The sequence below is a fragment of the Fusarium redolens genome (genome assembly GCF_020744475.1).
Source record: "Fusarium redolens strain MPI-CAGE-AT-0023 chromosome Unknown BKA55scaffold_7, whole genome shotgun sequence".
Taxonomy (NCBI): Eukaryota; Fungi; Ascomycota; class Sordariomycetes; order Hypocreales; family Nectriaceae; genus Fusarium; species Fusarium redolens.
The window spans coordinates 883305-909198 of NW_025763670.1; the positions used below are offsets into that span (position 1 = coordinate 883305).

General features: G+C 47.5%; 6 protein-coding genes and 1 non-coding gene across 7 annotated transcripts; all 7 read left to right on the forward strand.

The window, feature by feature from the left end:
- Positions 1-1104: 1104 nt before the first annotated feature.
- On the forward strand, positions 1105-6702 carry BKA55DRAFT_726800 (uncharacterized protein). The gene is made up of 8 exons (XM_046201142.1): positions 1105-1336; positions 1389-2256; positions 2546-3978; positions 4028-4363; positions 4419-5027; positions 5081-6080; positions 6135-6434; positions 6484-6702. Exons 1-8 carry the CDS (start codon positions 1167-1169, stop codon positions 6664-6666), a joined length of 4899 nt encoding a protein of 1632 aa, XP_046050029.1. The 5' UTR covers positions 1105-1166; the 3' UTR covers positions 6667-6702.
- Positions 6703-7304: 602 nt separating this feature from the next.
- On the forward strand, positions 7305-11801 carry BKA55DRAFT_737541 (uncharacterized protein). The gene is made up of 6 exons (XM_046201367.1): positions 7305-7408; positions 7460-8252; positions 8304-10018; positions 10066-10389; positions 10447-11058; positions 11115-11801. Exons 1-6 carry the CDS (start codon positions 7365-7367, stop codon positions 11662-11664), a joined length of 4038 nt encoding a protein of 1345 aa, XP_046050030.1. The 5' UTR covers positions 7305-7364; the 3' UTR covers positions 11665-11801.
- A 581-nt stretch (positions 11802-12382) lies between these two features.
- Positions 12383-12869, forward strand: BKA55DRAFT_566258 (uncharacterized protein). Its single transcript, XM_046192613.1, has one exon. It carries the CDS (start codon positions 12493-12495, stop codon positions 12853-12855), a length of 363 nt encoding a protein of 120 aa, XP_046050031.1. The 5' UTR covers positions 12383-12492; the 3' UTR covers positions 12856-12869.
- An 888-nt stretch (positions 12870-13757) lies between these two features.
- Positions 13758-15672, forward strand: BKA55DRAFT_593441 (uncharacterized protein; the record flags this gene model as incomplete). Its single annotated transcript, XM_046195552.1, has 6 exons — positions 13758-13968; positions 14012-14050; positions 14132-14147; positions 14196-14412; positions 14458-14763; positions 14809-15672. 6 exons carry the CDS (start codon positions 13758-13760, stop codon positions 15670-15672), a joined length of 1653 nt encoding a protein of 550 aa, XP_046050032.1.
- A 418-nt stretch (positions 15673-16090) lies between these two features.
- BKA55DRAFT_593442 (carbon-nitrogen hydrolase) lies at positions 16091-17044 on the forward strand (the record flags this gene model as incomplete). Its single annotated transcript, XM_046195553.1, has 2 exons — positions 16091-16135; positions 16205-17044. 2 exons carry the CDS (start codon positions 16091-16093, stop codon positions 17042-17044), a joined length of 885 nt encoding a protein of 294 aa, XP_046050033.1.
- Positions 17045-17211: 167 nt separating this feature from the next.
- Positions 17212-17290, forward strand: BKA55DRAFT_t153. The gene has a single exon. It is a non-coding gene; the product is annotated as a tRNA-Gly (tRNA).
- A 2617-nt stretch (positions 17291-19907) lies between these two features.
- Positions 19908-24888, forward strand: BKA55DRAFT_726807 (uncharacterized protein; the record flags this gene model as incomplete). Its single annotated transcript, XM_046201143.1, has 3 exons — positions 19908-20448; positions 20515-20952; positions 20995-24888. Coding segments are annotated over 3 exons (4873 nt in total), but the record flags the coding sequence as incomplete, so codon positions are not given.
- Positions 24889-25894: the final 1006 nt, after the last annotated feature.

Sequence of the window (25894 nt, forward strand, 5' to 3'; positions counted from 1 at the left end):
AGAGACTCAAATTTACTGATACCTATTGCAGATACGACTCACTTATCCCAAAACTCACAAATGCTCGTCTCGCAGCTCGAAAGGCCATGAACGAATACAACACCTGGTTTCCAGAAGGCGATGACTTCAATATCGAGACAATCACCAAAAGACGAGCTGAAATGCTCAAATCATTCCTTGGACACGTGGAAGACGACGAGGTCTTTATTGAGCCGCCATTCAGAGTTGACTACGGACCCAACATGTCTGTCGGCAAGAGATTCTATGCCAACTTCAACTTGACAGTCTTGGATTCAGCCATTGTTACGATCGGCGACAGGGTTATGATTGGCCCGAATGTTATGATCTCGACAGCGACACATGAAACGGAGGTCGCAAGCCGAAGGGCCTGCATTGAATATGCCTACCCTATCAATATTGGCGACGATTGTTGGATTGGAGGCGGTGTTACTATTTTGCCGGGTGTGACGATTGGAGAAGGATGTACAATAGGCGCTGGATCAATCGTGACGCGCGATATTCCTGCCTGGAGCGTGGCTGTGGGTTCCCCTGCAAGGGTTGTCAAAATGGTGCAAGCGCTGGGAAAATTTGAGGGATAACGACGGACGTGGCTCGAGCTGGAAAGAAAAGATGGATCAAACATGATGGATGCCCCTGTTTCACGAGCATTGGCCCTTGGAGAGTGGCAAGTAATATCGTGAATCGTTTCTTGAAGCGCGCGGTTGTACATCCCGACAGGTTGAACCAGTGTTATAACGCAAATGGCTATTATACCAAGCATTGAGCTATATGTATGGAATCCCCTTTCAATTCTATACAGATCGATATATACATTATTATAATTGAATAAATCCTGCCCATTCAATTGCAGAGTGAAATGGCAGTATGTGATCGAGGTGGTTGGGGTGGATCCGGAACGTATCGGAACTTTTGCCCACCCACTGTACTAGATCCCAACCGGGGCGGGCTACGAGGTGATAACCTAAAATAGACAAGGATGCTGTGACCAACATGCATTTGCAGAATGGTTGCCTCATGTTATTACAACCAACAGATCAAACCCCCTGAAACACCTCTGGCTTGAGCCTTTTCTCGCACCGAAATCTCTCATCTACCCCATTGCCTAGATTTGCGCGAAAAACACACCACATACCTCATTACCGATCATGGCGACTATAGAAGAGGCAGAGCGAATTGTGAAGGAGGTGACGGGATATTATGGATATTTGGATCATGATATGATGGACGATATCGGACGTTTTAACTCGGATTATCGTCGTAGGATTGATGAAAACTGGCTCAAGATGGAGAACGCCGCATCGCATTCCATCAAAGTGTGAGTATCTTGAAGAATAAGCATTAGCCCTTGAAGCTCACAAAGTGTTCAGTTTAGCAAGAAACATATACGGGAGCGGTGCCAGATTTGTGTTCGAGCTTCTCCAAAACGCCGAGGACAACACCTTTCGAAAAGCCAATGCGAAGAATGACCCCCCCTTTATCTCCTTTCAGATTCACCCAAAACATATTGTGGTTGAATGCAACGAGGACGGATTCAATAGATTAGATCTAAAGGCGATATGCTCCGTCGGAGAAAGCACCAAGACTGCGGCACATGGATATGTCGGCGCCAAAGGCATCGGCTTCAAATCTGTCTTTATCGCCGCATCTCGCGTGCATATCCGGTCGGGAAACTTCTCGTTTGAGTTCCGACACAACAGAAACGACCCGGGTCTGGGTATGGTAAGACCCATCTGGGTGACGCCGACTGAGACAATTCCTAGCCCTCTGACTCGTATGACACTTTATTTACATGACCAAGGTGACGAGGACGACATACAGCATCTTAAAACGGTCATTGCTATGCAATTTGACGACCTTCAAGAGACCTGTCTTCTTTTCCTACGAAAACTGCAAAAGATTAGCGTCGAGTTTTATGACGGAGAGGGAAATCTTCAACGCGGGAAGCAGTTTACGAAGCGGAAGATCGACGACTACCGTGTCTCCTTGGAAACTACCATAGCTTCAGGCAATCAGTCGTATACAACGAGCCAGATGTTTCATATTACGAAGCAATTAGCCACGGGCTTGGCGCAGAGTGAGAGTCGTGACCCTGCTACGACTGAAGAGGCACGGAGAGATCTTACTTCAGCGGAGGTTATCTTGGCGTTTCCTCTACAAAGTAACTACCAGCCTCATATTTCTACAAGGAGACAGGAACTCTTTGCATTTCTACCCCTCAGGACTTCAGACTACAAGGTTAGCAGTATAAGAGTTCCAACATTCATTCTGGAAGCCCGCTGACAATAGCTAGTTTCACATCCAATCGGACTTTGATACGAATGCCAACCGGCAGGATATTGTGACTACGACAAGGAGAAATCTGAACATTCGGGACTGGATCGCCAAAACATTTCTGCAAGCAATTTTGGAATTCAACCAACATCCAATTCTTTGCTACAGCTGGCCACTGTTCCTCCCATCCCAGGACAGCGGGCATGATTCGTTCTGGTCCGGATTAGACGCAAAGATTCTGTCTCTGATCCAGAACAATCCTATTGTAAGATCAAGGAACAGGAGTGACTTGCGTTTCCTTCGTGAAGTCGTGATAGCCTCGAATGGCATGATAGGCGATGGAGGCAAACTTTTACTCGACGATCCCGTCAAGGACCCCTTTATCTCGGCCAAGTACCCGTACAAGGCGACTGACCATTTGAAACCGTATGGGCTGCAGGTAGCGCACGTCTATTTGTTTGTTACTCTACTACAAAGAGACCTCAGCCAGCATAACTCCAAAATGCGCGCCGACACAGCCACCAATGACTGGCATTCTTCAGTGGCCCGGATGTGTTCCAAGATATGTGAAAACGGCTGGAATGGAAGCACATTGCTCAAGTCACTCGAAGTTCTGCCGATGAGAGGTGGCGAATGGACAGCATCTACATCAGGACCAGTTTATTTTCCGATGATAGGGGATACCGAAATACCCGAGGGCTTGGGTCTCAAAGTGCTGAGCGAATCTGCAACCACCAACCCAGACCGAAGCAATCTGTTCAGGCATCTTGGAGCAACAGAGGCCACATACGAAGATGTTCGATTCGCAATTTTTTCTTCCTTCATTCACCAGCCAAGCTTTAGCTTTGATTTCACTTTTGATTGTCTCCGCTACTTGTTTCTAACACACTCAAGTCCTACACATACGCGAGAAAGCTACAAGAGCTCGTTGACTTTTACTAAGGAATTCAAATTGTTTCGAACTCAAGACGAAATAATTTACCTGCCTGGGGAGGATCATCCCTTCAGTCCCAGCAGTCTCCTAGGAAATGTCCAGGTCCCCCCAGATTTTCCTGTCCACTTTCTCCATCTTGGCTATATTTCTATGGCACCGAATCAGAGAATCCCTCTCTCATCTTGGAAACGGTGGCTCTGCGACTCCATTGGTGTACATGAGAGACTGACGATCTTGTCATCTAACGGAAATCAGTTGTCGCAACCTTTTCAGTACGTCTTCAGTCATCATCCGGGCAAGTTTCTCGGCCTTTTTGAGCATCTCTGGCTACTAGACGGAAGGGAGGTATTGAAACACCCGACTATTGTGTCTCAGGTAAAACAACTCCCTGCAAAGGAGCTTTGCAAAGTAAAATTCTCCCCAAATCTTGAAAAGACATGGCTTCCTTTACGGCAGCTCAAAGATTCTGTTCGCCGGTACATGGAGCACCCGGAGCAATTCCCTTTCCTCATTATTCAAAGTGATGATGAGACTGAGCAAATTGGCTCCAAGTGGAATTTCCTAAGCAAGCATTTCGGCGTTGGGAAGTCCGACGACCTGGAGTTTCTTCTCGAGATACTCCATTGCATCAAGAGATCTTGCAGAGATCCTTTGTCCATCCGCCAATCGCAGAGGGTATTTGAGCTATACATAGCTATCTACGCTAAGCTTTCCGTTTCCTCGATACAGGGTGTAATGCGAGCAAGGATCAAGTAAGTATTAGCGCATATTCATGGCTTTATGTTACTAACAGTTTGGTAGGCAATGCTTTGATGGCAAGCACATCCTCGCCCCATACAATGAAGAAGAGTCGACATGGACGGAGCCTGGATCCTGTGTCTGGGATGCGCCATCTGATATGGTCTCGGTTTATTCTCTGAAGTCTCTCTATAAGAGAAGAGGTTTGAGTGATGAAGACATGAGCAACATTGCAAACCTTTTTCTTGGAACGTTAGGCATACCTAACGTCACGGTGGAGGGTATTGTGTTGGAACTCAACCGGCGTCGGGAGACTCGTGGAGACAACATAGATAACGGCCAGATCTTGAGTCTATACACATATTTGCATGAGCAGATGACTGTGACATCTAGTGTAAGGTAAGTTGTCGTGTATCTTTACGGTGCCAGAGCGACGGAACTGACCAGAGACCAGAACTGCATTCGAAAAACTTCCGCTTATTTTTGTAAGGCAACAAGCTGGGACAGGCTGGTACAAGACCTCTGAATGCTTGTGGACCAGCACAGCACCAATCCGTGGTAAAGTGACGCTTGATGAGACCTATGAAGACCTAAAGGCACTTTTCGTCGGACAACTTGGTGTTAAGTCACTTACAATGCAAATGGTCTATGATGAGTTGACGCAGTCTGCGCAGAACAGTGTAGAAGACACTAAGGTTGCTTTATTCTCCTTTAATGACTTCCTCCAAACCGAGAACGGCCATTGGGATCCGGAGCCTATGAGAAGAGCCGAGATATTCCCCGTCATCTATCCTGATGGCGATATCGTATTGCGTTCCGTTAACGTAGACTTTGTCATAGGAGATCGGGAAAACCTACGATCCAAGTTTTCCAACAGAATTGGTCTCCTGGACTTTGACTTAGAGGGTGTTCATCGATTAAGACCACTATTTGGCTGGCTGAAGATTCAAGACCGATACCTGTCCAAGTGCGTCATGGAAACAACAGCAATCTCAGGTGATTCAAGGTCGCCAATATCATCGCAGAAACGAGACCTAGGCCTCAAAGCCTACCATATATGCCGGTACGTGTAGCCGCTTACATGCTTGGCTGGTGCTAACGAGCTCCAACTCGCAGGGTTGCAGCCACATTCAGGAGTCCACGTTTTCAGCACGGCGACAAGTATCTTTACAACCAATTGCGTGCGATGAAAGTCTTGGAGGTTGAAGGGATATCTTCAGTCCTGAAAATAAGTCAGAATGGCAGACGATATGAAGCCAAACTCTCGACAGCCAGTGAGCACATCGACGAGCCAGCTGGAAATCTTACAATTTATGTCCCACGAGATCGAAGAGCGCAAGAATTATGTTTCGGTTCAGTTCTTCCCAGGAAGTTTGCAGCATGGCTCATGCGTAATCCCGATACTAATATTGACGGCAATGTGGAGGTTGATATCGTCAACGCCATGACTTCCATTTTTGCCAGCGACCGTGCCGTTCTTGGTGAGATTCTGGACGACCAGGGCGCTATACAGTTGCAGTTTGACGATCCGGACGAGCATTTGGATGAAGAGGAGGTGAACGGTGAGCAGGCCGAAGATAGTCATGCATCTGATTCGACCCCAGAACCTGGAAATGAGGTTTCTGACCTGGTTCTCACTCCAACCCATTCATTAATGAACGACGTCTCAATTAGACCGGCGGCGTTGCCTGACTCTGAAACCGAAATAGGGCTTTTGGAAACCGAGGAAGAGATAGTTGAGAGCCAAAGCAGCACAGCCCATCAAGTTCGACGAGGTGATGGAAGTACTTCACGACCGGTACTTCATTCTTCACCACCAGGCAGTATTTCTAGTCCTCAGGAGTCGAACAGCCACCACGCAGTTCTTTCATCTGCGTCCCAAACGATCGAGGACCAGCGATATCGCATGATCCTCGAAAGAGTCATCACGGCAGCTCGAAGAGCGAACTTCCCATCCGGGGGAGCATTCGACTTGAATGACCTTCGAGATGCCTTGCCTGATGCTGGAGGTCCGAACTCATACTTGAGTTACGATGGGTTAGATTTGTTGAGTAGGTTTCAGTCCACAAGCCATCTGGAACGTGACAAGAAGATCGGAGCTGCTGGAGAACTCTACGTAAGTATCATGGTCAGAATGACATGGATTATGAGGCTGAATTATCATTCACAGGTATTTGAGCTCTTATCGAAGCTTGAGCTACCAGACTGGGGCCGTGGCAACTGGCAAAGTACTATCAGAACATACGCAAATATTCATCCGGACTATGCCGACCTGTCTCACTGGCCTAATCGCGAAACAGCAGACCTGGTCTACTCAGATACCGAAGGGAACCTGACAAACCTTTTGGTCGACGCCGAAATCCTTAGTGAGGATTGGTCTACAAGACGTCCCAGATACTACATCGAGGTGAAGACAACAACTGGGCCGTGTGGAACACCATTCTATATGAGTGGAAACCAATACCGACTGGTAAGCCCTCTTGCCATGCATTCTGAGAACATGAACTAATGACGAACAGATGGACCGTATCCACCACAGTTCAGACTTTTCAGAAGTCTATATCATATTTCGTGTTTACTTCTTGCTGGACAGGGCCCAGATTAATTACTGCGTGTATCCCGATCCAAAGAGACTCCAAGGTGATGGACAGCTCATTTTCACTGGAACGACATGGTCTGTCACTCCTGGGCCACAAGTATAATCCCTGAATAGCAATACTATAAGATCAGATAGGAAGGCCATGATGAATAACCTGATCCTACGAATTAACTCCAACCTTGTCCTAGATTTCGAGTTTTTTGACCTTGGTCTTGACTCTGTATGAGGCGCCGTGTTCAAGACGAGTGCCGCTTGGCCAGCGTGCCCACTGGTCCTATTTTTAACTGTTCTATTTGGGCTCCGTTGACCGAGAACGACGGTGCCATTACCGGCGGCTGTGTCCCGAGTCTTCGAGGGTTATTTTGCCCAGGACACCACCGAGATGGCTTTTACCCACGCGGGCTTGGGGCTGTGGGACCCCCTGCAGAGGTTATCAAAAAGGTACAAGCCCTTAACACGTTCGAGGACCGATTTTAGGAACGCTTGAGCAGCTAACTGTATCAAACGCCCGAGAGTGGAAGGTCATTCCTAAAATGAGATAGCTTCAGGATGCAAGGCGCAGGGGAAGTGTTCAGCTGGTAGTAAATGACAGGGGTGGTGTGATAGGCTTGCAGCATAGGCGTCTCGGAATATGCATGTTGGTGATGTTCACTAGACAACCCTTGCCCACAGTAATCTCATCATATCATGGCCGTTCCTCATTCATCGTGTCCTCCCAAATCTTGACCCCTTAGTGTTCACAATCGCTTTTCCATCACGTCTACATCCTGTAACAACAACCTTTAACTACAGTTTATAACCATGGCATCCGAACAAGAGGCGCGAAGCTTAAACGGCGAGATTAAGTAAGTCAGCTCAGATAGCTGATAGAAATCGCAGTCACTGATCTTGAGAAGACTGGGAAAGCACATCGGCAATAGCACGAAGAGCTTGTTGCATGAGCTCCTCAGGTTCACGAACGGCAGAGTCTTCACGAAAGCCATCGCAGCGGAAAGACCGCGTTCAGTGGTATTCAGAATACTAGGTTCCGACAGAATCCTTATCGAATACAATGATGACGGCCTTACCAAGGCAGATCTGGAGGCAATTCGCTGGCCAGCCAGCGAAGAACAATTGAAGGCATCCAATTTCAAAGAAATTTTCATAGCCTGTAAGAAGGTTCATATTCAGTCCGGAAATTTCTCATTTGAGTTTCAGCACAACATACTTGACCTAACCGACAGCACGATAAGTCCTGTTTGGGTCTCTTCAGCTGAAATTGCCCCCATCAACTTGACTCGCATTACACTTCACCTTCATGACCAAGGAAGCAAAGAAGATGTTGAGAATCTGAGAAAAATCATTCATCATCAATTCGAGGAGCTGCACGATGCAACTCTTCTCTTTCTCAAAGAGCTTGAATTCATGAGGATTGAATTCTGCGACATGAATGACAAAATCCATCGTTCCAAGAGCTGGAAGAAGGAAAATGTTGATGAGTATCGAGTCCTCGTAACTGTGACCAGTATTGGACAAGGCAAAGTGAGCACCGACAGCCAGCTTTATCATCTTACAGAACAGCCCCTGGACCATCTGGCAACGAGTATCATACTGGCCTTTCCCCTCACAGACGACTTCAAGCCTCGAGCTGATGATACTATCGTAAGGAAATTATTCAACTTTGTGCCACTGCGAACATGGTCATACGGGGTAAGTAAGCTATAATCCGGCAAACTCAGTATACTAATCATTGTGGACAAGTTCCACGTTCACTCTGACTTCAGTATTCAAGATGAGCGGCATGATATGGCTACAGCATCATTAGCCCAGATGTTCCGCCTCTCCGATCAATTTGCGACAGCATTCTGTCAAGCCATTCTACAGTTCCTCGAGCATCCAACGCTTTGCTATCACTGGTCACTGTTCCTTGCGCCAAGAGGGATCCTCCCAGACCCATTTGGAGTTACTCTAGATACCTCTGTTCGACTATGTAAGGCGCAAAATCCTATCCTCGGATCCAGGAAACCAAAACACTGGCGCCTTATCAGTCACCTAGCCTTCCTTGGCTCGGATTTTGAAGACAGCGATAAGAAACCACTGTTGGAAGATCCGATGAATGATGCATTTCTTTCACCCGAATACCCTCCGACTGTCGCACTTGAGCTGAAGAAATATGGTCTCGCGGCTTTGACCAGTACTCAATTTCTCCATCTTTTGGAAATGGATCTGAGGAGCCCTAATTCAAAGATGCACACGGAAACCTCGAAAGATTGGCAAAATGCTGTAGCTCGTCTTCTCTCAAAGACTTTCACCCATGATGGATATTCCCGGATGAAATCACTTCCTCTCATTCAGCTCACAGATGGCAGTTGGACATCAATAACGTCAGGACCAGTGTATTTTTCTACTGCTGGGAACGTTTGTATACCTGAAGCTTTGGATCTTCGAGTGGCTTCTCACTTGGCAAGCCGAGAACCCGAACAGAGATCTTTATATCAGCAACTCGGAGTTTTTCAGGCGACTGTGATTCAAGTCAGACAGATGATTTTGGACTGTTTCAAATCTTCTAGTACCCTATCCCTTGAAGACGTTCAAAGTTATCTTCATTATCTATACCTCACTCATCAATCCTTTGATCCCGACAGTGAGCATCCTTATCAAGAAGTGCGGGTTTTCACAATGGACATGAAACTCCAGTGTCCCCAGAACACCGTTATCTACTTATCTGGAACGGGTGATCCGTATAGCCTTGAGAGCTTCCTCGACCCCGCCTTGTTGGTGGCTAACCTTCAAAACAACTTCTTGCACCCGGAAATATCGAACAATGGACCGAAACAACCCAGTCTTTTCCATCCATCTTGGAAATCATGGCTGTGCAAATGCGTTGGCATACGGGAACGATTAAGTCTATCAGGTCCAAAATCAGTTGCCAAGTCGAAGTCCACAAAAGATGATTCCTCAGCAGCTGACGAGAATGGACTTTTGTCCACTTCTCTTGAGTTTGTATCCAAGCATCGTCCAGACAAGTTCTTAGGCGTCCTTGAGCACCTTTGGGCGTTGGAGGGACCTGCAATACTGAAGAGTCCAGCCCTTGTGTTAAAGATCAAAAGCTTTCCTTCACCGACCCTGTGCAACGTGGAGTCCTCACAGGAGCTACAAGAGACATGGGTTCCATCAAAACATCTCAGAAGCTGCGTGAGCAATTTCATGGAGCATCCTAATGAGTTCCCATTGCTCAAGCTTGACGAGGAGAGAGATGTTGACCTAGCCCTCACATCGAAGTGGGGTTTTCTGACAAAGCATTTTGGTGTGAAGTGGAAATATGATATGAGCTTTCTACTGGAGATTTTGAAGTCTATTAGGCGTCATTCAGGCACCATCCTATCATCTTCGCAGATAGAGAAAGTCCTTGCATTGTACGCTGCTATAGGTGCAAGGTTCCGTCTATCCACAACCGATGAGAAGGAGCAAGCATTGTAAGTTTTCATTTGTAGTGCTCCAATTGGCTTTAACACCTTCACAGGGACTTCTTCAATGATTCTGCTATACTATACATCGATGATCAAGGACCAGCCTGGACGGGGTCTTCAAGTTGTCTTTGGGCGGCACCTCCTGACATGGTCTCCGCGGACTCCCTCAAGGTCTTTTATGAGAAGATGAGTTACGACGAACAGCAATTAACGGTTCTCACCGATCTATTTCATAACGAGCTCAACATTCAAAATGCTACAGCTGAAGACTTGGTACAAGAGCTATCTATACTACGAGATGAAGGCTGCGAAGATGTTACCCGCGTCGCAGGTATCTACAAGTATCTAAACCAGATGACTGAATCTTCTGACATAATGTGAGCACCCAATTATACTTCAAGCCCTTCTCATACAAAGGACTAACTAAGAATCAGACGAAGAATCAAACGTGGTTTTGAAGACTGTGAGCTCATATTAGTGAAGCAAAACGATTTTACGGAATGGTTCAGCGCTTCAGACTGCTTTTGGTCCGAGGCTAATACGACTGAGCTGAGTAGCAGCCTGAAACAGTGCTATCCTGACCTTAAAGACTTCTTTCTTGACAAGGTGGGTATCAAGATATCAGCCTACGATGAATTGCTGAACACGACTTCAAACGAGCCACATGCTATCAAGATGGCTGTCTTTTCTTTTATGCATGAGGTTGGCGAACTGATTCCGAGGTTCCCTGCCAAGCCAATCCAAACGGCAAAGATCTTCCCTGTCAGGTATCCTGACGGGACTGTTTCACTTTGTTCTGTTGAAACAGAGTTTGCCATTGCCGATCGGGAAAATCTTAGAAGGGAACTGGAAGAAAAGGTTAAGATATTAGACTTCAATCTAAAAGAGTCACGCTGTCTCTGGCCTTTTTTCGAATGGCTCGAGATTGAAGACCGATATCTCTCAAGGTGTGTGAAAGAGTTGGTCACCATATCTCCAAACGACTCTTCACTGCTACACGGCTCGAAAATATGTGATTTGAGACGTAAATCATATCATATTACTCGGTAAGCTTCTTCACTTGGGATTAAGCCATTTCACTAATTGTGTCCTGTCTTTCAAGAGTTGCCTCGACCTTTGGCACTTATGGACCGTGTGGAGACGCGGCTATGCTATTCCAACGTCTGAAGACACTACGTGTTGTCGAATTTTCTAGCATGTCTTCCACATTGGAAATGACTCAAGATGAAGAAATAGTCCGCTCTACGCCAAAGCCTACCATCGCTCATGTATCTGATTACAACATTAATTTCACGATCTACGTGCCTAAAGACAAGAAGGCACAACAACTATGCTTATTCTCAGTTTTGCCAAGAATTCTTGAGAAATGGCTCAGGCAAGACGTTTATACCCGGCATACATCCGAAGTGGTTAGTGCCCTCACTTCAATCATTGCCAGCGACGTTTCCGTTCTGGATGAGATACTTGAGGATCAAGGTATCATAGAACTGCCTTTCGAAAGACACGATCTCGACGACACCCAAATATCTTCCATAGGCAAGTCTACACGAAAGATAGTTGTGAAACTTCCCGGAGAGGACGAAAGAAAAACACTTGTTCTTCGGGAGCGTGAGTCTGCTTCTGAAGTCGCAAATAGGGATGCGAGCGTGTAGCTTGGTGACCTGGGTCTATGGTAACCTTGAGAAGTGTTATAGCATTTGAAGAAACATGAATAGAAGTCCATGCCGAATACTTTGAGTCTATCGTGCAGCTATTAAAACAACTTAGAGATATCATTCACTACAGTGCCCTCAACTCTACGAGTTCACCAGTCAAGATAATGGACTCTTATTCCGAAACAATGATACCTGGAGTCGGACTCTATTGTTTTTCTGGGTGCATATGTTATTCAATTATTATGATCTGTATACATTCTTATCTCAAAACTCTTGTGCTCGCCCATACTACCATCTGCCACTAGTGTGATAACAGTAAGTGGCTTAAAACGTGTTAGTCTATGACAATCTCATGTCCAATAGAAGCAAACCCTCTACAAACGAGCATTTAGAAGACTATCACCCATCCGAGTCTTCCATCTCGTAGTCCCCATCTCTGCAGACTATATTGTTTCCATTCGACTTTCATCCCAAAAGTACACACCTCGAGTCAAGGGGTCATGTAAAGAACCGATATCTCCACAGACTCTCCAGTTGCAAACCTAGCTTGTCATTGTAGCTTTTGGCTGCGCTGTCTGAAGATAGGCAAAGCCCTATCTCCTGTTTTACGAACTCGAAGTAGCTTGAGAGTACATAGTTCCGGAGCTCTTCCTCCTTCATCCGTCGCAGGTTTCGCAACACAGCGTAGCCATGCGAGCAAAGAGACTTGATATACCTCAGTTCTTGATGTTTTGTCCTGTGTAAGAAATTCCATGTTCGATTATGCTCAGAACATGACATGGTCGGTGACTTGTAGAGACAATCCTGGAGCTTTTTTGCGACTAGATGCACCAAGCTTCTGAACTTGTCAAAGACAAACGTGAATATCGAAAGGAGATAGACAAAGTCACGGAGTCTTTCCCAGGATTTATCAAGCCCGGAACCAAAGGAGTCCCAGCCAGGCCGTATCACGTCGCTACTGGCATATTCTTGGAGTGCATGCGGGCTACCAGAACACATGCCAAGTCGCCAAGAGTCAAACAAAAGAAAACCACGCTCAAGTCGGGATTTCTCTCCTTCAGACAGGGCCAATGGTCTGTCCAATTCTGGAAGCCACTTGGAAGCTGGATCCCGCCTGAGCCTGATCCTTGCTTCCAACAGGGACTTGTTCCATCCTTCAACTGCAAACTCCGTAATGAGATGGTCTGATTCTTCTCTCTGACGGTATAGTTCGCATATCATGGGTAGATGAGTCCCCCAGTTTATGTAACAGGAAACATCAGAAGGAAGCCATACCAACAAGCCATCGACCTCCTGTCGAACGACAAACCTGTAACTGTGACCCAGCAAACGGTACGGGAGAGTACTCGTAATTTGAATCAAATGATCTCCGGAGTCCTTGGTTGAATATGAGGCTTCAATTTGGTGTATGATGGGCGTTAGGATGAACGAACGATGCACACGATAATGCTGGAATAAGACGGGTGATGCGTTGATAAGGAATTGGAGGTCTACCGGGGATGAAAGTGACCGTATGATCATAATCAGTACTTCGCTTGGAAGCTTTTCGAAAGGTGATGCAGCATTCATGTTGACGATGAAATGTGAAGAGTGTTGAGAGATGCTTTTGGTGGGGCTTGCCCTCTATTTATTGCGGCGACAAGGAAACTTCGCATTGCGGATACCAAGGTATTATGCTGGAAGTTCCTCCAATGGCCGACTCAAAGTAGATTGTTTCGTAACCTTATCACTGGGGACGTGGGGTCTATCGAGAATTTTGAGTTGAAGAAGTAGTAGCTTTTGATCATGTGAGTTATGCTAACTCAGGGCGCAATCATAAGCTTTTGGCTTAACACTTTAAGAAATCTCTCAAGATGTCTCTACATTCATTTGGTCTTATTTCGTTAGCTAATCCAAATAATTTCTACAAACTTTTAATTCAAGGTCATGACATGTTGTTCATGTTAGCAAAGGTCGTCATCAATGATGCGCAGCAAATCACGAAGGGCGAGACCCACTACAAGCGAAGGATGACCCATTGCAGCTAGCTAATCCATCCCGTAACTTCCAACTCCAAAATATCTTGATCAACTATCGCCATCTCTAATAAAATGGCGTCGTGCTCCACCCGACCCCCAGAGGATACCCTTATGCCATTTTCTTGCTACCAGTGCCGTAACCGTAAGCTAAAATGCGATCGCCTCAGCCCCGAATGCAGCCGCTGTTCCGCCACTGGAACGAAATGTCAATATCCCGCGTCGCGTAAAAAGCCTGTTATAACAGCCTCGCGACCACGAGTTAAAGAACTTGAGTCGCGATTGGGTAAGTCAGTAGCAAAATGTTTGACGTATGCTAACAGAGGTAGTTGACCTGGAACATCGGCTCAAGGTGACGCAGGAGGAAGGTTACCAATCTTTCAGACCTTTTGAAACATCGGAGAATCAACTTACTGAGACGGGGAGATATGAATAACTTCCACCGCAAGAGATTATTGAGGAGTTGTAAGTGCAGATTATCGAGCTTCAATCTTGGGATCTGACATTTCGTAGGACGAATGTCTTTTTTACAAAGGTTCATTGCGATGCGCAGTTTATTCACCCTTCGCGATACCTTGCGTCGCTTTATCTTCCACCTCATATGCAGCCACCTATGTGTCTTCAGTATATAGTCATGGCGCGAGCTGCACTTGTTTCACCTCCTCACAAACATCTTGCGGATCCCTTTTATCGAAGAGCGAGGTATTATCTTGAAGCTGATGAGCAAAAGGTCAGTCAATCATCTCATGTGAATCATCTTAACTGACAACATCAGGGTGAGGGAGAGTATTTTGTCACTCTGGCTCACACACAATGCTGCGTTCTCATGTCTCACTTCGAAGTGCAAAACATGTGGTTCTCTAGATCATCCATGAGTACATCGAAGTCTGTTCGTCTGTCGCAGATTTTGGGCCTTCATCAACTCGATTGTAAAAATGACTGGAGGAGAAATGCAACGCTTCCGGAGCCCAAAGATTGGTGTGAGCTTGAAGAGAGGCGAAGAACGCTATGGGCTGTCTTTTGCAGCGATAAGAATACGAGCGGTACTACGGGATGGCCAAGTCTGATGAACATCAACAAAGTGAGAGACCAAGAGCATGATGGGAGTTCTAGCTGACTGTTACAGATCAGCACATTATTGCCCGCGTCGGAGGAAGCATTCCAACTCGACATGGAAGAACCTTCAACGACATTACCCCAAGTTCTCAGCGGTGACAACTCTCTCTGCTCGTCATTCGCATGTCGCATCATTACGACTCATCTCTTCCACGAATGCCTCGACCATACTTACCAAGACCATCAGGCCTCTGACCTTATAGACATCCAAAACAGCCAGTTCTGGAAACGTCATCGGGATCTTGATACAGGCCTTGCAACAGCTTTCATCACCCTCCCCGAAACACTCCGCGGGTCACAAATCCAAGAGGCCACCACTCTAAACCTCCAGCTTCACACGGCGTCAATATGCATCCATCGGGTCGGTGCCGCCCAAGCCAGGAAACACAACATTTCGGTCGACGTACTCACTAGTACGCAGGCGCGTCTCGTCCCTTCTGCCGACGCGATATTTAATGTCATCGCTTCACAGCCCGACGTGACAGCCATGTTCCGCAATCCACTCGTTGCATTCGCGGCATATATGGCGACATACGTGTTTCTAGAAGATTACATGTCCACACAAAATCGCACCAGCGAGATGAAAATGACAGCGCTCATGGATCTCATGATCACAATTGGACGTGAAAACCCTGTTACTGCATCTGCAGCGATACAAATGGCGCATGAATTACGGAAGACTGGGATTGATGCATCCGCCGTTGATAAAGTCAAAGATCTTATGGAGGAGAGGAGTGCAAAGGGGCCGCTTTTGGGACAGCAGAATACGGTTGAGGGGAGCGTCGTGTTCTGTCCTTTCGATGGACCTTCTGGGCCTGCACCGCCTGGAGTACCAAGTGAGATACTGAGGGGTAATCTCAGTGGGTTTCCTTAGCTTCAAGTACCTGTCATTCGCGAATTATGATTCGCTACGGATATAACAAAACACTTTTGGGCAATCATTCGCATTGAGCGACATAAACGTGAACACGAGATGACACCTGTCATTCAGCGACCAAATCCAGATCGGGTAATCAATTCACAAGGACCTCACAAGCTGACGCAAGTGGCAAACGACCAGTCAAGAAACTTGATCCGCAATAATGATTGGCTTGTCATGATCAATCATTGACAAACCCTTTACCATTTAAAGAAATGTATACCCGTCGCCAACAGTGGAGAAATGCTGCGCATCACGCCGACGGCCGATATTTTATACTCCGCATTGCATTGAAGTTTCCCTAGATATGCATGACATTTCTGTTCACTTTTGACATACTTTCTTGGTAACCAACAGTATTATTACACTCAAAATGGCGCCGGTTTACAAAGTTGCTGTAATCCAATTTGAGCCAAAGGTTGTTTTCCAAACGTCACTACTGCATCTGTATTGCTGTATCTGATGTCATTGACTTACACAATCTCAGGCCATCGTTGTACAAGAAAACTTTGCAAAAGCAGAAAGTTATCTTCGCTCTGCAGCCTCGAAAGGATGCGATATTGCAATTCTCCCTGAATTCCACTTGACATCATGGGTCCCTGAACATCCCGAATTCATCTCCGCCAGCAAGACATCAACAGGCTATCTCTCAAAATATCAAGCTCTAGCTAAAGAGCTTAACATCAACATCGTCCCTGGCACAATCTGCGAAGTACACGCTGTTCCTGATTCCAAAGATGAGGAGCTCCGTAATATGGCGTACTTCCTTGCTGCAGGAACAGGTGAGATTTGTGGATCTTACCAGAAGAAGAATCTCTGGCATCCTGAGCGTCCGCATTTAACTTCTTCAACGCATACGCCGCATACTGCTTTCGACACACCGCTTAAACACGCTGATGGGAGACCTGTACGCGCTGGTATGGTTATATGCTGGGATTTAGCATTTCCTGAAGCGTTCAAAGCGCTCGTCAACGATGGTGCAGACATCATTCTTATACCATCATATTGGTTTATGGATGATAACGGCGAAGAGGGAGCTGGTCTTAACCCTGATTCGGAGCGGCTGTTCTTGAACTGTACGCTCACGGCACGAGCTTTTGAGAATACGGCTGCGATTGTGTTTTGTAATGCCGGAGGATTGAGTTGTGTGAACATGCCGATTCTGGGAGCATTGGGAAGAATTGAGGTCGGTGAGGAGAAGATGGAGATTGTTGACGTGGATTTGGACGTTTTGAGGGTTGCGGAGGAGACGTACAAGATTAGAATGGATATGAAGAGTGAGGGATGGCATTATAAGTATAGTATGAACTCGGGTTCAAAGGCATAGATGTGTTATATATGGGGTGCCCATATAGAAGAAAACTGGACTTTATTCTCATGAAGCTTAGGCATTTATACGGTTGTTTCATAGGATCCATGGATAATGAATGGTGCTCGACAGATTCTGGTGATTATAGATGGGTTTGGTATCTCGCTGACTCATCAAAACATCCAGCGTCATTGGTCTAGGGGTTAGGATTCAACTCTTCCATTGAGAAAAGTTGAGGCTCGGATTCGAATTCCGGATGACGCACGATCACTTTGTTTTTGTTTTGTTTTCTCTCTGTCGTTAACTTTGTTTCTGCCCACCTGATATCTTCCAGCCCCAATTAACTGACTGTCCAGAGTGATTCTTGCTCCAATGCGGTTGGCTTGGCTCCCTCGTCACGGAGGGGTATGCCTGTTCTGCAAGACATTTGACTCAGAATTGCAAGTAAAATTTTACTACCCCTAGTTTCAACTCAATCGTGCCGAAGGCATGATCTGACTGTTTAACGTTTTTGACTCCCGATCTTGATCGATCAAGATCGATCTTGTCTCAGACTACATATCGACATCTCAGTCTTTGTAATGAAGGCGCTGGGGAGTTTCACTCATAAAATATGATCTTACCTCTTGAATTCCCCCGATCTGGAGAAGGCTGCATCAGGCTGAAGATGTCATGTAAGGGATGACACAAGCTTGACACTCTGCAGCTGAATGGTGCTCCACAAACGAGATAATCATTGGTTGTGAAGAGGAAGTATGACTCATGTTACTTCCGTCAGGTTACACAAAGGAAGGGATTTTGCTCCGTTTTTCATTTCGATAGTCTCTGTGCAACACACCTTGAGCCGCTTGGATATGTGACTTGGGTATCAATCACAAAGCTCTGTAAAGCTAGAGGTACACTGCGACACTCGAAATCGTAATATGCGAACTGCACTGCTATTGTGGCGACGGTCGCAGTTATGCCACTTCCAAGCATTTAGGCGCTGACTGTCAACCTTGTGTCGGTACATGATATGGTCAAGTGATTGCTTTACCGTCACACGACACTATGTGTTGGTGGTCTCAGTAACTATGCAGGGATTCAGCCATCTAAAAACGGAAACATTGACATTTAGCAAGAGTCAGAAGTCCTAGGGCACCTGCAAGTGGTAATTCAGGGGATGGTCTGTGGTGCCGCCATCGCTGTTCTCAGACGCAGGCTCTAAGGAATGTGAGGCAGAATATGCCAAGCAATAAATATCAGAGACTCAACCCCGAATCACCCACCATTGGTATATCAGAAAACGGAACTCTTCGTGTGGTTGAAGAATTGTGAGCTACAAGTGACATGAACATAGCCCCCATGTTTCACCGAGCTGCCGAGATCCGGCCATTACAACATGGCGCTGTCGTAATTTAAACCGTAGCGTCCGTTAAGCCTAAAGTTTGACTGTCTCGGTTACTTCGAAGACCGAATGTGAGGGGCACGAATACGCTGTCCGAAAATTAGCGGCATGTCAAACTATAGTGGTTGCAACCTGTTTCACTAGAAATCCAATCAAGACTTGATAGTGATTCTAGCTGCAAGACTGGCCTTATTCTTATCAGAAAGCAAATTTCAGCATAAACAGTATTTTAGAGAATATGTAACTGTGTTGTCTTAGTCAGATCTCGAGTGAATTGGTGCCAGTCCCAGGTTTGTCCAGAAACTCGGATCATGAGACTGGATAGAAGTTCTTCAATGAAAAACTTATTCCATCATGTCAAGTAAAAGCAGGATTTGCCGCCTGTAGTGAATCGCCTCATGGGACTCTGGCACTGTTAAACAGCACGGTTTGTACAAATTGATAAGATCATCGAGGTGGCCCAATTTCAAGGGTAGGGAGTATTTGGCAGCTGTCAAATATACTCAATAAAGCGTCACGCACCTGAGCCCAGTAACCTCTCAATAAACTCTCGTTGATGTCACCGTCCTTGTTGATGGGACCTGGGGCGTCTCCCTGATTAACTGTTATGGAGGGGATAAAGAGCCAAAACCCCTGTCAAGTACTCACACTAGCAGATATTGCACATAGATCCTAGTGTGGCGACTGCAGCTGGGGAGAGAAGAGAAAAGACGTTGAAAGTCTAATACGTAGGTGGCTGTTAGACGGTGATATCCGTTGCATGATCTTATGCCGGTTGACTTAGCCCCAAACATTGGCAGCAGAGTGCACCAGCCACTATGGAATGCCGGCTTTGATTCATGCTGTTGGTTCTGTCAACGAGGGGAGAATTGGAGCTCTTGCTCCTCAGAATGTGCTTTCTCTCTTCTTTCTTCCTGAGTCTCTCGTTGTAGTCTCTCGTTGTCAAACTCAAAAGTCAAACCCTTCCAATATTATCATCAATGGTACCGTACCGCAATTGCGAGTATGAGAAAAAGGCTACCTGATACAGAGGTTCGTATCTCGCTCGGCATCGTGACCGACCGCCCCTTATATTGATGGTTTCACGTCAACGGGGCTTGTAATCGATCATAAACAGCCCAGGACTGGATCCAAGCCCATCAAAGATGTTTTGTTTGAGATCTTAATGTGCCAAAGCATGTAGTACTACGCCTTCATAGATCTGGAATCACCTGAGCTGCCATTATACCGAGAGCCCTCCTCATACCACATACCAGCGATGAACAGCACTTGGCATTACACAAGCCAGCCTAATCAAACATTGATCCAGGATGTATCGAAGACCGGTATTTCACAATGTTGTTTCTCACGAGCAGTCAATTGCTTGTTTATTGTGATGATAGGTATGTTGAGATTCGTCTGGTCAACAACTACCGAGATATATAGGAGGAAGATCCATCTACTCTGTAACTCGACATCATTAACAAAAAATCATCAAATTATCACATCATAGCCATGACTCACTATCTGAGCTGGCGGGCCCTCGTGGTTTTGGCCCTGACAGTTTCAGCTTCTGCATACCCCCATCAAACATACCCAGACCTCCTCCCACGTGCTGGATGTCCTATTCCTAAGATTTGCACCTGGGGAAGTTGCACCAACACCACTATTGGTCTTGATCCCCGGAATTGTGGAAAGTTTGGGAACTCTTGTGAACCTTCAGAGATCTGTGTTGCTGGCGAATGTCTTGCACTTGATCTCGGCACAGACGATTGTCCTACCGCATGCAAGCCTGGTCAATTGTGTACCAATGGCGAGTGCATTTCCATCGAAATCGCCGTGGATCCTCTTCACTGTGGAGAGGAGGCTTGTGATCCTGCCTCTCTCTGCATCAACCAACAATGCCAGAAACTCGACATCGGCTCAGATCCTACGTCCTGCGGTTCTTCTAATACGACTTGCGACGCTGGAAGCTGGTGTCTCTACGACACCTGCGTTCCCTTTATTCTCGGTACCAACGTTCAAGCCTGCGATAAGACTACTTCATGTTCTATTGGTACATCTTGCCAAGACGGATACTGCCGACAAGTGTTCCTCTCGACCGATATAAACAGTTGCGGAGATACTTCCCAGAACTGCACTGCTGGGCAAGTCTGCGTTTCTGGGAGATGTCAGTCCCTTGAAGATGAAGATGCAAGCCAGAACTGTGATGGGCTCTGCGAGCCTGGCTCATGGTGCTTGGATAGTGAATGCGTGCCGATTAGTATCTCTACAGATACTTCTCAGTGCGGCAGTAGCTCCAAACCATGCGGCAAGGGACAAGTATGCGTCTCAGGGCAGTGCATTAGCAACCTGGTCCACCAAGAAAGCATCCCAAGGACAGCTTGTAGTATTTCTACACGTCCAGGAGGATTTGTTTCGGAACCGGGTCAATCTTCAGGTCAAGGCAACAACCGTGGCGGTCAAAAAGGATCATCCAATGGCTCCTCTTCAGGACAAGGTGGAAGTCAGCAAGGGGGAGATTCTACCTCGAACGACAACGGATCTGGCGGCTTCCCCAGTGACGCTTCAGGTGGAGGTGGTCAGAATCAAGATGGCCAAGGGAGTTACCAGGGCGGGTTCACCGGCTCACGTCCAGGCTTTAACTCTGGCTCTGGTAATAACCAGGGTGGCACCAATAGCTTTGGCGTTCCTCGTCCAGGTCCAGGCGAAGATGGTAAAGGATTTCCATCATCGGCCTGCGAGCCGGACTGCCCTTCAAACTTCATCTGCGTTAGCGGAGAATGCCTTTCGGTTTCGGACCCTTTATCCTGCGGACCCTCCACCAATTTGAACCGTCTCTTCCATCGGCAAAACACTGTATGCCCACCAGGGTATGCCTGTATCGACGACCGTTGCGTTCGTGTGGATGGACCCGTCAGCTGCGGCGGCTCTATCTGCCCTGCCAACCATGCCTGTATCCAGGAAGCCTGTGTGCCTCTTGGAGATCCCACTGACTGTGGTGGTGAGACGTGTGGCAGTGATGAGATCTGTTTGGGTAATACCTGTGTTTCGAACCCGGCGTTGGCCAGCTGTGCTGGTGTTGTATGCCCTGCTGGGCAGGTATGCCAGAACGGAGACTGTGTTGCCGCTGGTGGTGCACCTGGTGCAAACGGTAATCCTCAGGGCAATGGCGGTAGACCCGGCAGTAATGGTGGTTCTCCAGGCGACGGCTCTGGCAACGGAGGCTCTGGCAATGGCGGATCTGGCGGCGGTTCCAATGGAGGTTCCAACGGTGGCTCCAATGGGGGAGGTAATGGTGCGTCTCCTGGCGATGGATCAGGCAACGGGGGCTCCGGTAACGGTGGTACTGGCGGTGGATCCAATGGGGGATCACCAGGCGGCAACGGTGGTTCTCCAGGGAATGGCTCTGGGAACGGACCAGATAGCGGTAACCCGGAAGGAAACGGTGGCCGACCCGGTCCCGATCGTGGTGATGACAGCTCCTCTGCTGGCAATGGTGATGGAGGTGGCAGTGCTACTGTAACCTCTCCGGCTGCAAATACCGCTACCCGCTCTGGGGCTGCCAATCTTTCAGATTCAACAGCAACCAGTGCTGACGCTAGTGATGGTGCGCCTATTGTCAATCCTGGCCCTGGCACGACAGGCACGGATGGCCTATCGGCATCAACCACTACCATTCGAGGTCGTCCTGGCGGTAACGGAGGCTCAACTGCTTCAGGTGACGGTGGTGGTGGTTCTCCTACTCTGGCCTCGACTGGGGTGACAGAGACCAGTGCTGCTACATCTGATGCAGGGCCTATCGTCAACCCTGGATCTGATTCAACAGAGCTTGCGGGTACCAGCACAAGCTTGAAAGGTGGTCCAGAGGGCACCGGAGGTTCTGAGATTACACTCAGCGGGACTTCTTTGCCCACTGACACCAGCAGCGGGTCTCTTACCAATGGTGGTAGCTCCACAGCCGGAGCTGTTGGTACTGATACAACAGATATTGACAATCCCGCTGCGTCTAGCACAGACGGAGGTGGCATTTCAGCCTCTGCATCCGGTGTCACTGGTACCGATGTTGATGGGCAGACAGAGACAGCCTCCACTACACAAGCCGCAACTGCTGCGCCAACGCAAGACACGCCATGTTCCACAGACGATGATTGTCTTCTCAATGTCGCTCTTTGTGTTTTCAATGGCCTCAATATTTGTACTTGCGTCGACGGAGTTTGCACACAGCAGCCCGGTGGTCCTGAAGGTACAGGTACAGGAGTTACTGGTTCTGACCTTGGGACATCAACTGGAGGTAACGGAGAGCCAACTGATAGTGCTGGGTCGACAGTCACGGACGGTAGTGGAGAGACTGCTACTGCAACAACGGGAGAACCAGCTGCAACATCGACAGTATCATGCTCTACAGACGACGACTGTCTGGCAAATACTGTCTTGTGCTCAGATGGTTTACTCAACCTTTGCATCTGCGTTGACGCCATTTGCATTCTCGATCCAGCTTTAGCTTCGACCTCTGATGCCAACAACGGACAGACGACCACGATCCAGGATGCTACCACTACGGATGGAGAAGCAGCCGCAACTTCATCAGCTGTTGCGTGTACTACAGACGCTGATTGTTTAGCCGATCTTGGCCTCTGTGTCGATGGCTTGGTTAATCTATGCATCTGTGTAGATGCCGTCTGCATCGTTGACCCAGCCTTAGCCACGACATCTAGTCTTGATAATGGACAGACGACTACAGTCCCAGCTGCAACATCCACAGCAGTGTCGTGCAACTCAGATGATGATTGCTTAGTTGATGTTGATCTTTGTGTCGACGGCTTGCTCAATCTATGCGTCTGTGTAGACTCCATCTGCGTCGTGGACCCAGCTTTAGCCACTACTACTGCCGATGCTACTGTCACAGCGACACAGCCAGCACCAACAGAGACAACTGCAGTTGCTTGCTCCACAGCCGACGACTGCACTGTCGATGCAGACCTCTGTCTCATTGGAGGGCTCAACCTTTGTGTCTGCCTCAACGGAGTCTGCGTTGCTGACCCTAACGGTCAGGAAACGACAGCTACGAACCCTACTGAGACCACCGGTGGACCAGGAGCTACTTCAACTGCCGTTGCTTGCTCTACGGCTGATGATTGCGCTGTCGATGCGGGCCTATGCCTCGACGGATTGATTAACCTTTGTGTCTGTCTCAATGGCGTCTGCGTTGTTCCTGGAGGAGGCAATGATCAGACAACTACAGAGACTGGTGCTGGAACAGGACCTACGACAGCACCACTTTCATGCTCTACAACTGATGACTGTGTTGCTGATGCCGACCTATGTCTTGATGGTCTGTTGAACCTCTGTGTTTGCCTCAACGCTGTCTGCGTCGTAGCAAACCCTGGGGGTGATCCGACTGAAACAACTGCGGCACCACCTGAAAACACTAGAACTCCATGCGCCACCAATGGTGATTGTACGGCTAATGCCGCACTTTGTCTAGACGGCTTGATCAACCTATGTGTTTGCCTCGAAGGTATATGTATCGTCAATGGTGTTGGCAATCCCACTGAAACGACTGCTCCTGCGCCAACAGAGACTTCTACGTCATGCAATACTGCCGATGACTGTGCCGCCAACGCTGGCCTTTGCTTGGACGGGCTTCTCAATCTTTGTCTCTGCGTCGACGCAGTTTGTATACGATCACCAGGTGGTGGTGGTAACAATGGCGATCCCTGCACTGACGATGGTGATTGTACAGCTGCGGGAGCTATATGCCTTGACAGTGGTGTTTGTGGACCTGATCCAGGCAACACGCCAACTTCATGCACTACAGCCGACGACTGCACGGCTAACGCTGCTCTCTGTTTGGATGGCCTGTTGAATCTCTGTGTTTGCGTCAATGCTGTCTGTGTACAAGCTGGCAACGGCGGCGGTAACGGTGATGCTTGCACAGACGATGGCGACTGTACTACTGCAGGGTCAGTCTGTCTTGACAGCGGTGTCTGTGGACCTGATCCAGGCACCAACCCAACTTCATGCTCTACGGCAGATGATTGTACAGCAGATGCCGACCTTTGTCTCAATGGTCTTCTCAATATCTGTGTTTGTGTCAACGCCATCTGCGTACAGGGTGGAGGTGGTGGGGGCAATACTGGCGATTCATGCTCTGTCGACGCTGACTGCACCACTCCAGGAGATGAATGCAGCAACGGTGTATGTCAGGCAGCAGGAGGCGGAGGCACAGACGCTTGTGTCGACGCCAACGATTGTCTCCTCTCCGTCAATCCTCTCTGCGTTCTCGGTCTGTGTGTCTGCGTTGATGCAGTCTGTACTACATCCCCCGACGTTGACGAGTGTACCTCCAACGCAGGTTGTAGCGCTGGAGCTACATGTCAGAATGGTGTTTGTGTTGATAATACTGAGTGCAGTGGTGCAGCAGATTGTCTCGCGAATCTTGATCTATGCGTTTTGCCGGGCGTTTGTGCTTGTGTCAATGGTGTTTGTGGACTTGTTGGTAATGGACCTACGCCAGAGTGTACTGCTGCTGCGGATTGTCGAAGTCTGACGAGGTGTCGTCTGGGATTGTGTCTTTGTGTGGCTGGACAGTGTGTTCTTGGGTAACGGAGACGAGTCTTGGAGCTGGTGAAGTGAAGGTTGTGTTCATGTATTATACTTTGGTGGTTCGGCTGGCGTGCTCTTAATACTAATACTCATTTCGATTCTTCTTCATTATTCATGCTCCTTAAAGTCCGCTTCTTGGACCAGCCACTATATATTCTAGGCTACTAATGGAACAACTTGACTTTCACTCCTTATTTCTTTCATTTCTGGATCTTCTCTTGTCATAGCCATATTTTTATAATTCATTATGAACTCTAACATGTTTCTTGAACCGACCGCTTGTCATCGCTTGCTGTTGTAGTTCAATATCGGGTAAAATCCAATTCGGGGTCGTTTTGCTTTATTATTAGACACGGTGAGTTACTGATCAATGTGAACTTGCATAATTTGCATTAATGATGCAAAATTCCAAGCTCCGCCCGATTATGAACGATTAGGGTAGCTTACCCTGGACCTAAGCGCCTTCAGTAGCGTTGGGAAGAAATATTGAAATAAGGAGAGCCTATTTTCACATCCACTATTATAGTTATCGGGAAATAAATTTGTAGACGTTAGAAGATATAGTCAATGAGGGTTTAATAATGTCTTCTGGATCAATCACTCCTGAGCCAGTATAAAGAAGATGTTGGTGATATAGATACTTTGAGTTTTTCTCTTTCTTTGCCAAGGAACTCCGGAGCACGATCGCTACCCGATCTCTGCCAGCCCTGTCGTCAATTTATGAGATCTACGAAGTCAGATTAACCAACACGGGCTAATGGCTGGTGCAGACTATCAGATTGTCTGATATGCCAGTAGCCACGAGGAGGTATGATCCACCTAGAAGACGGGGAGACAGTAGTCGTGAAATACATTGTCCGTCTTGTGGCTTGACCCTGTGGACATAGTGCACA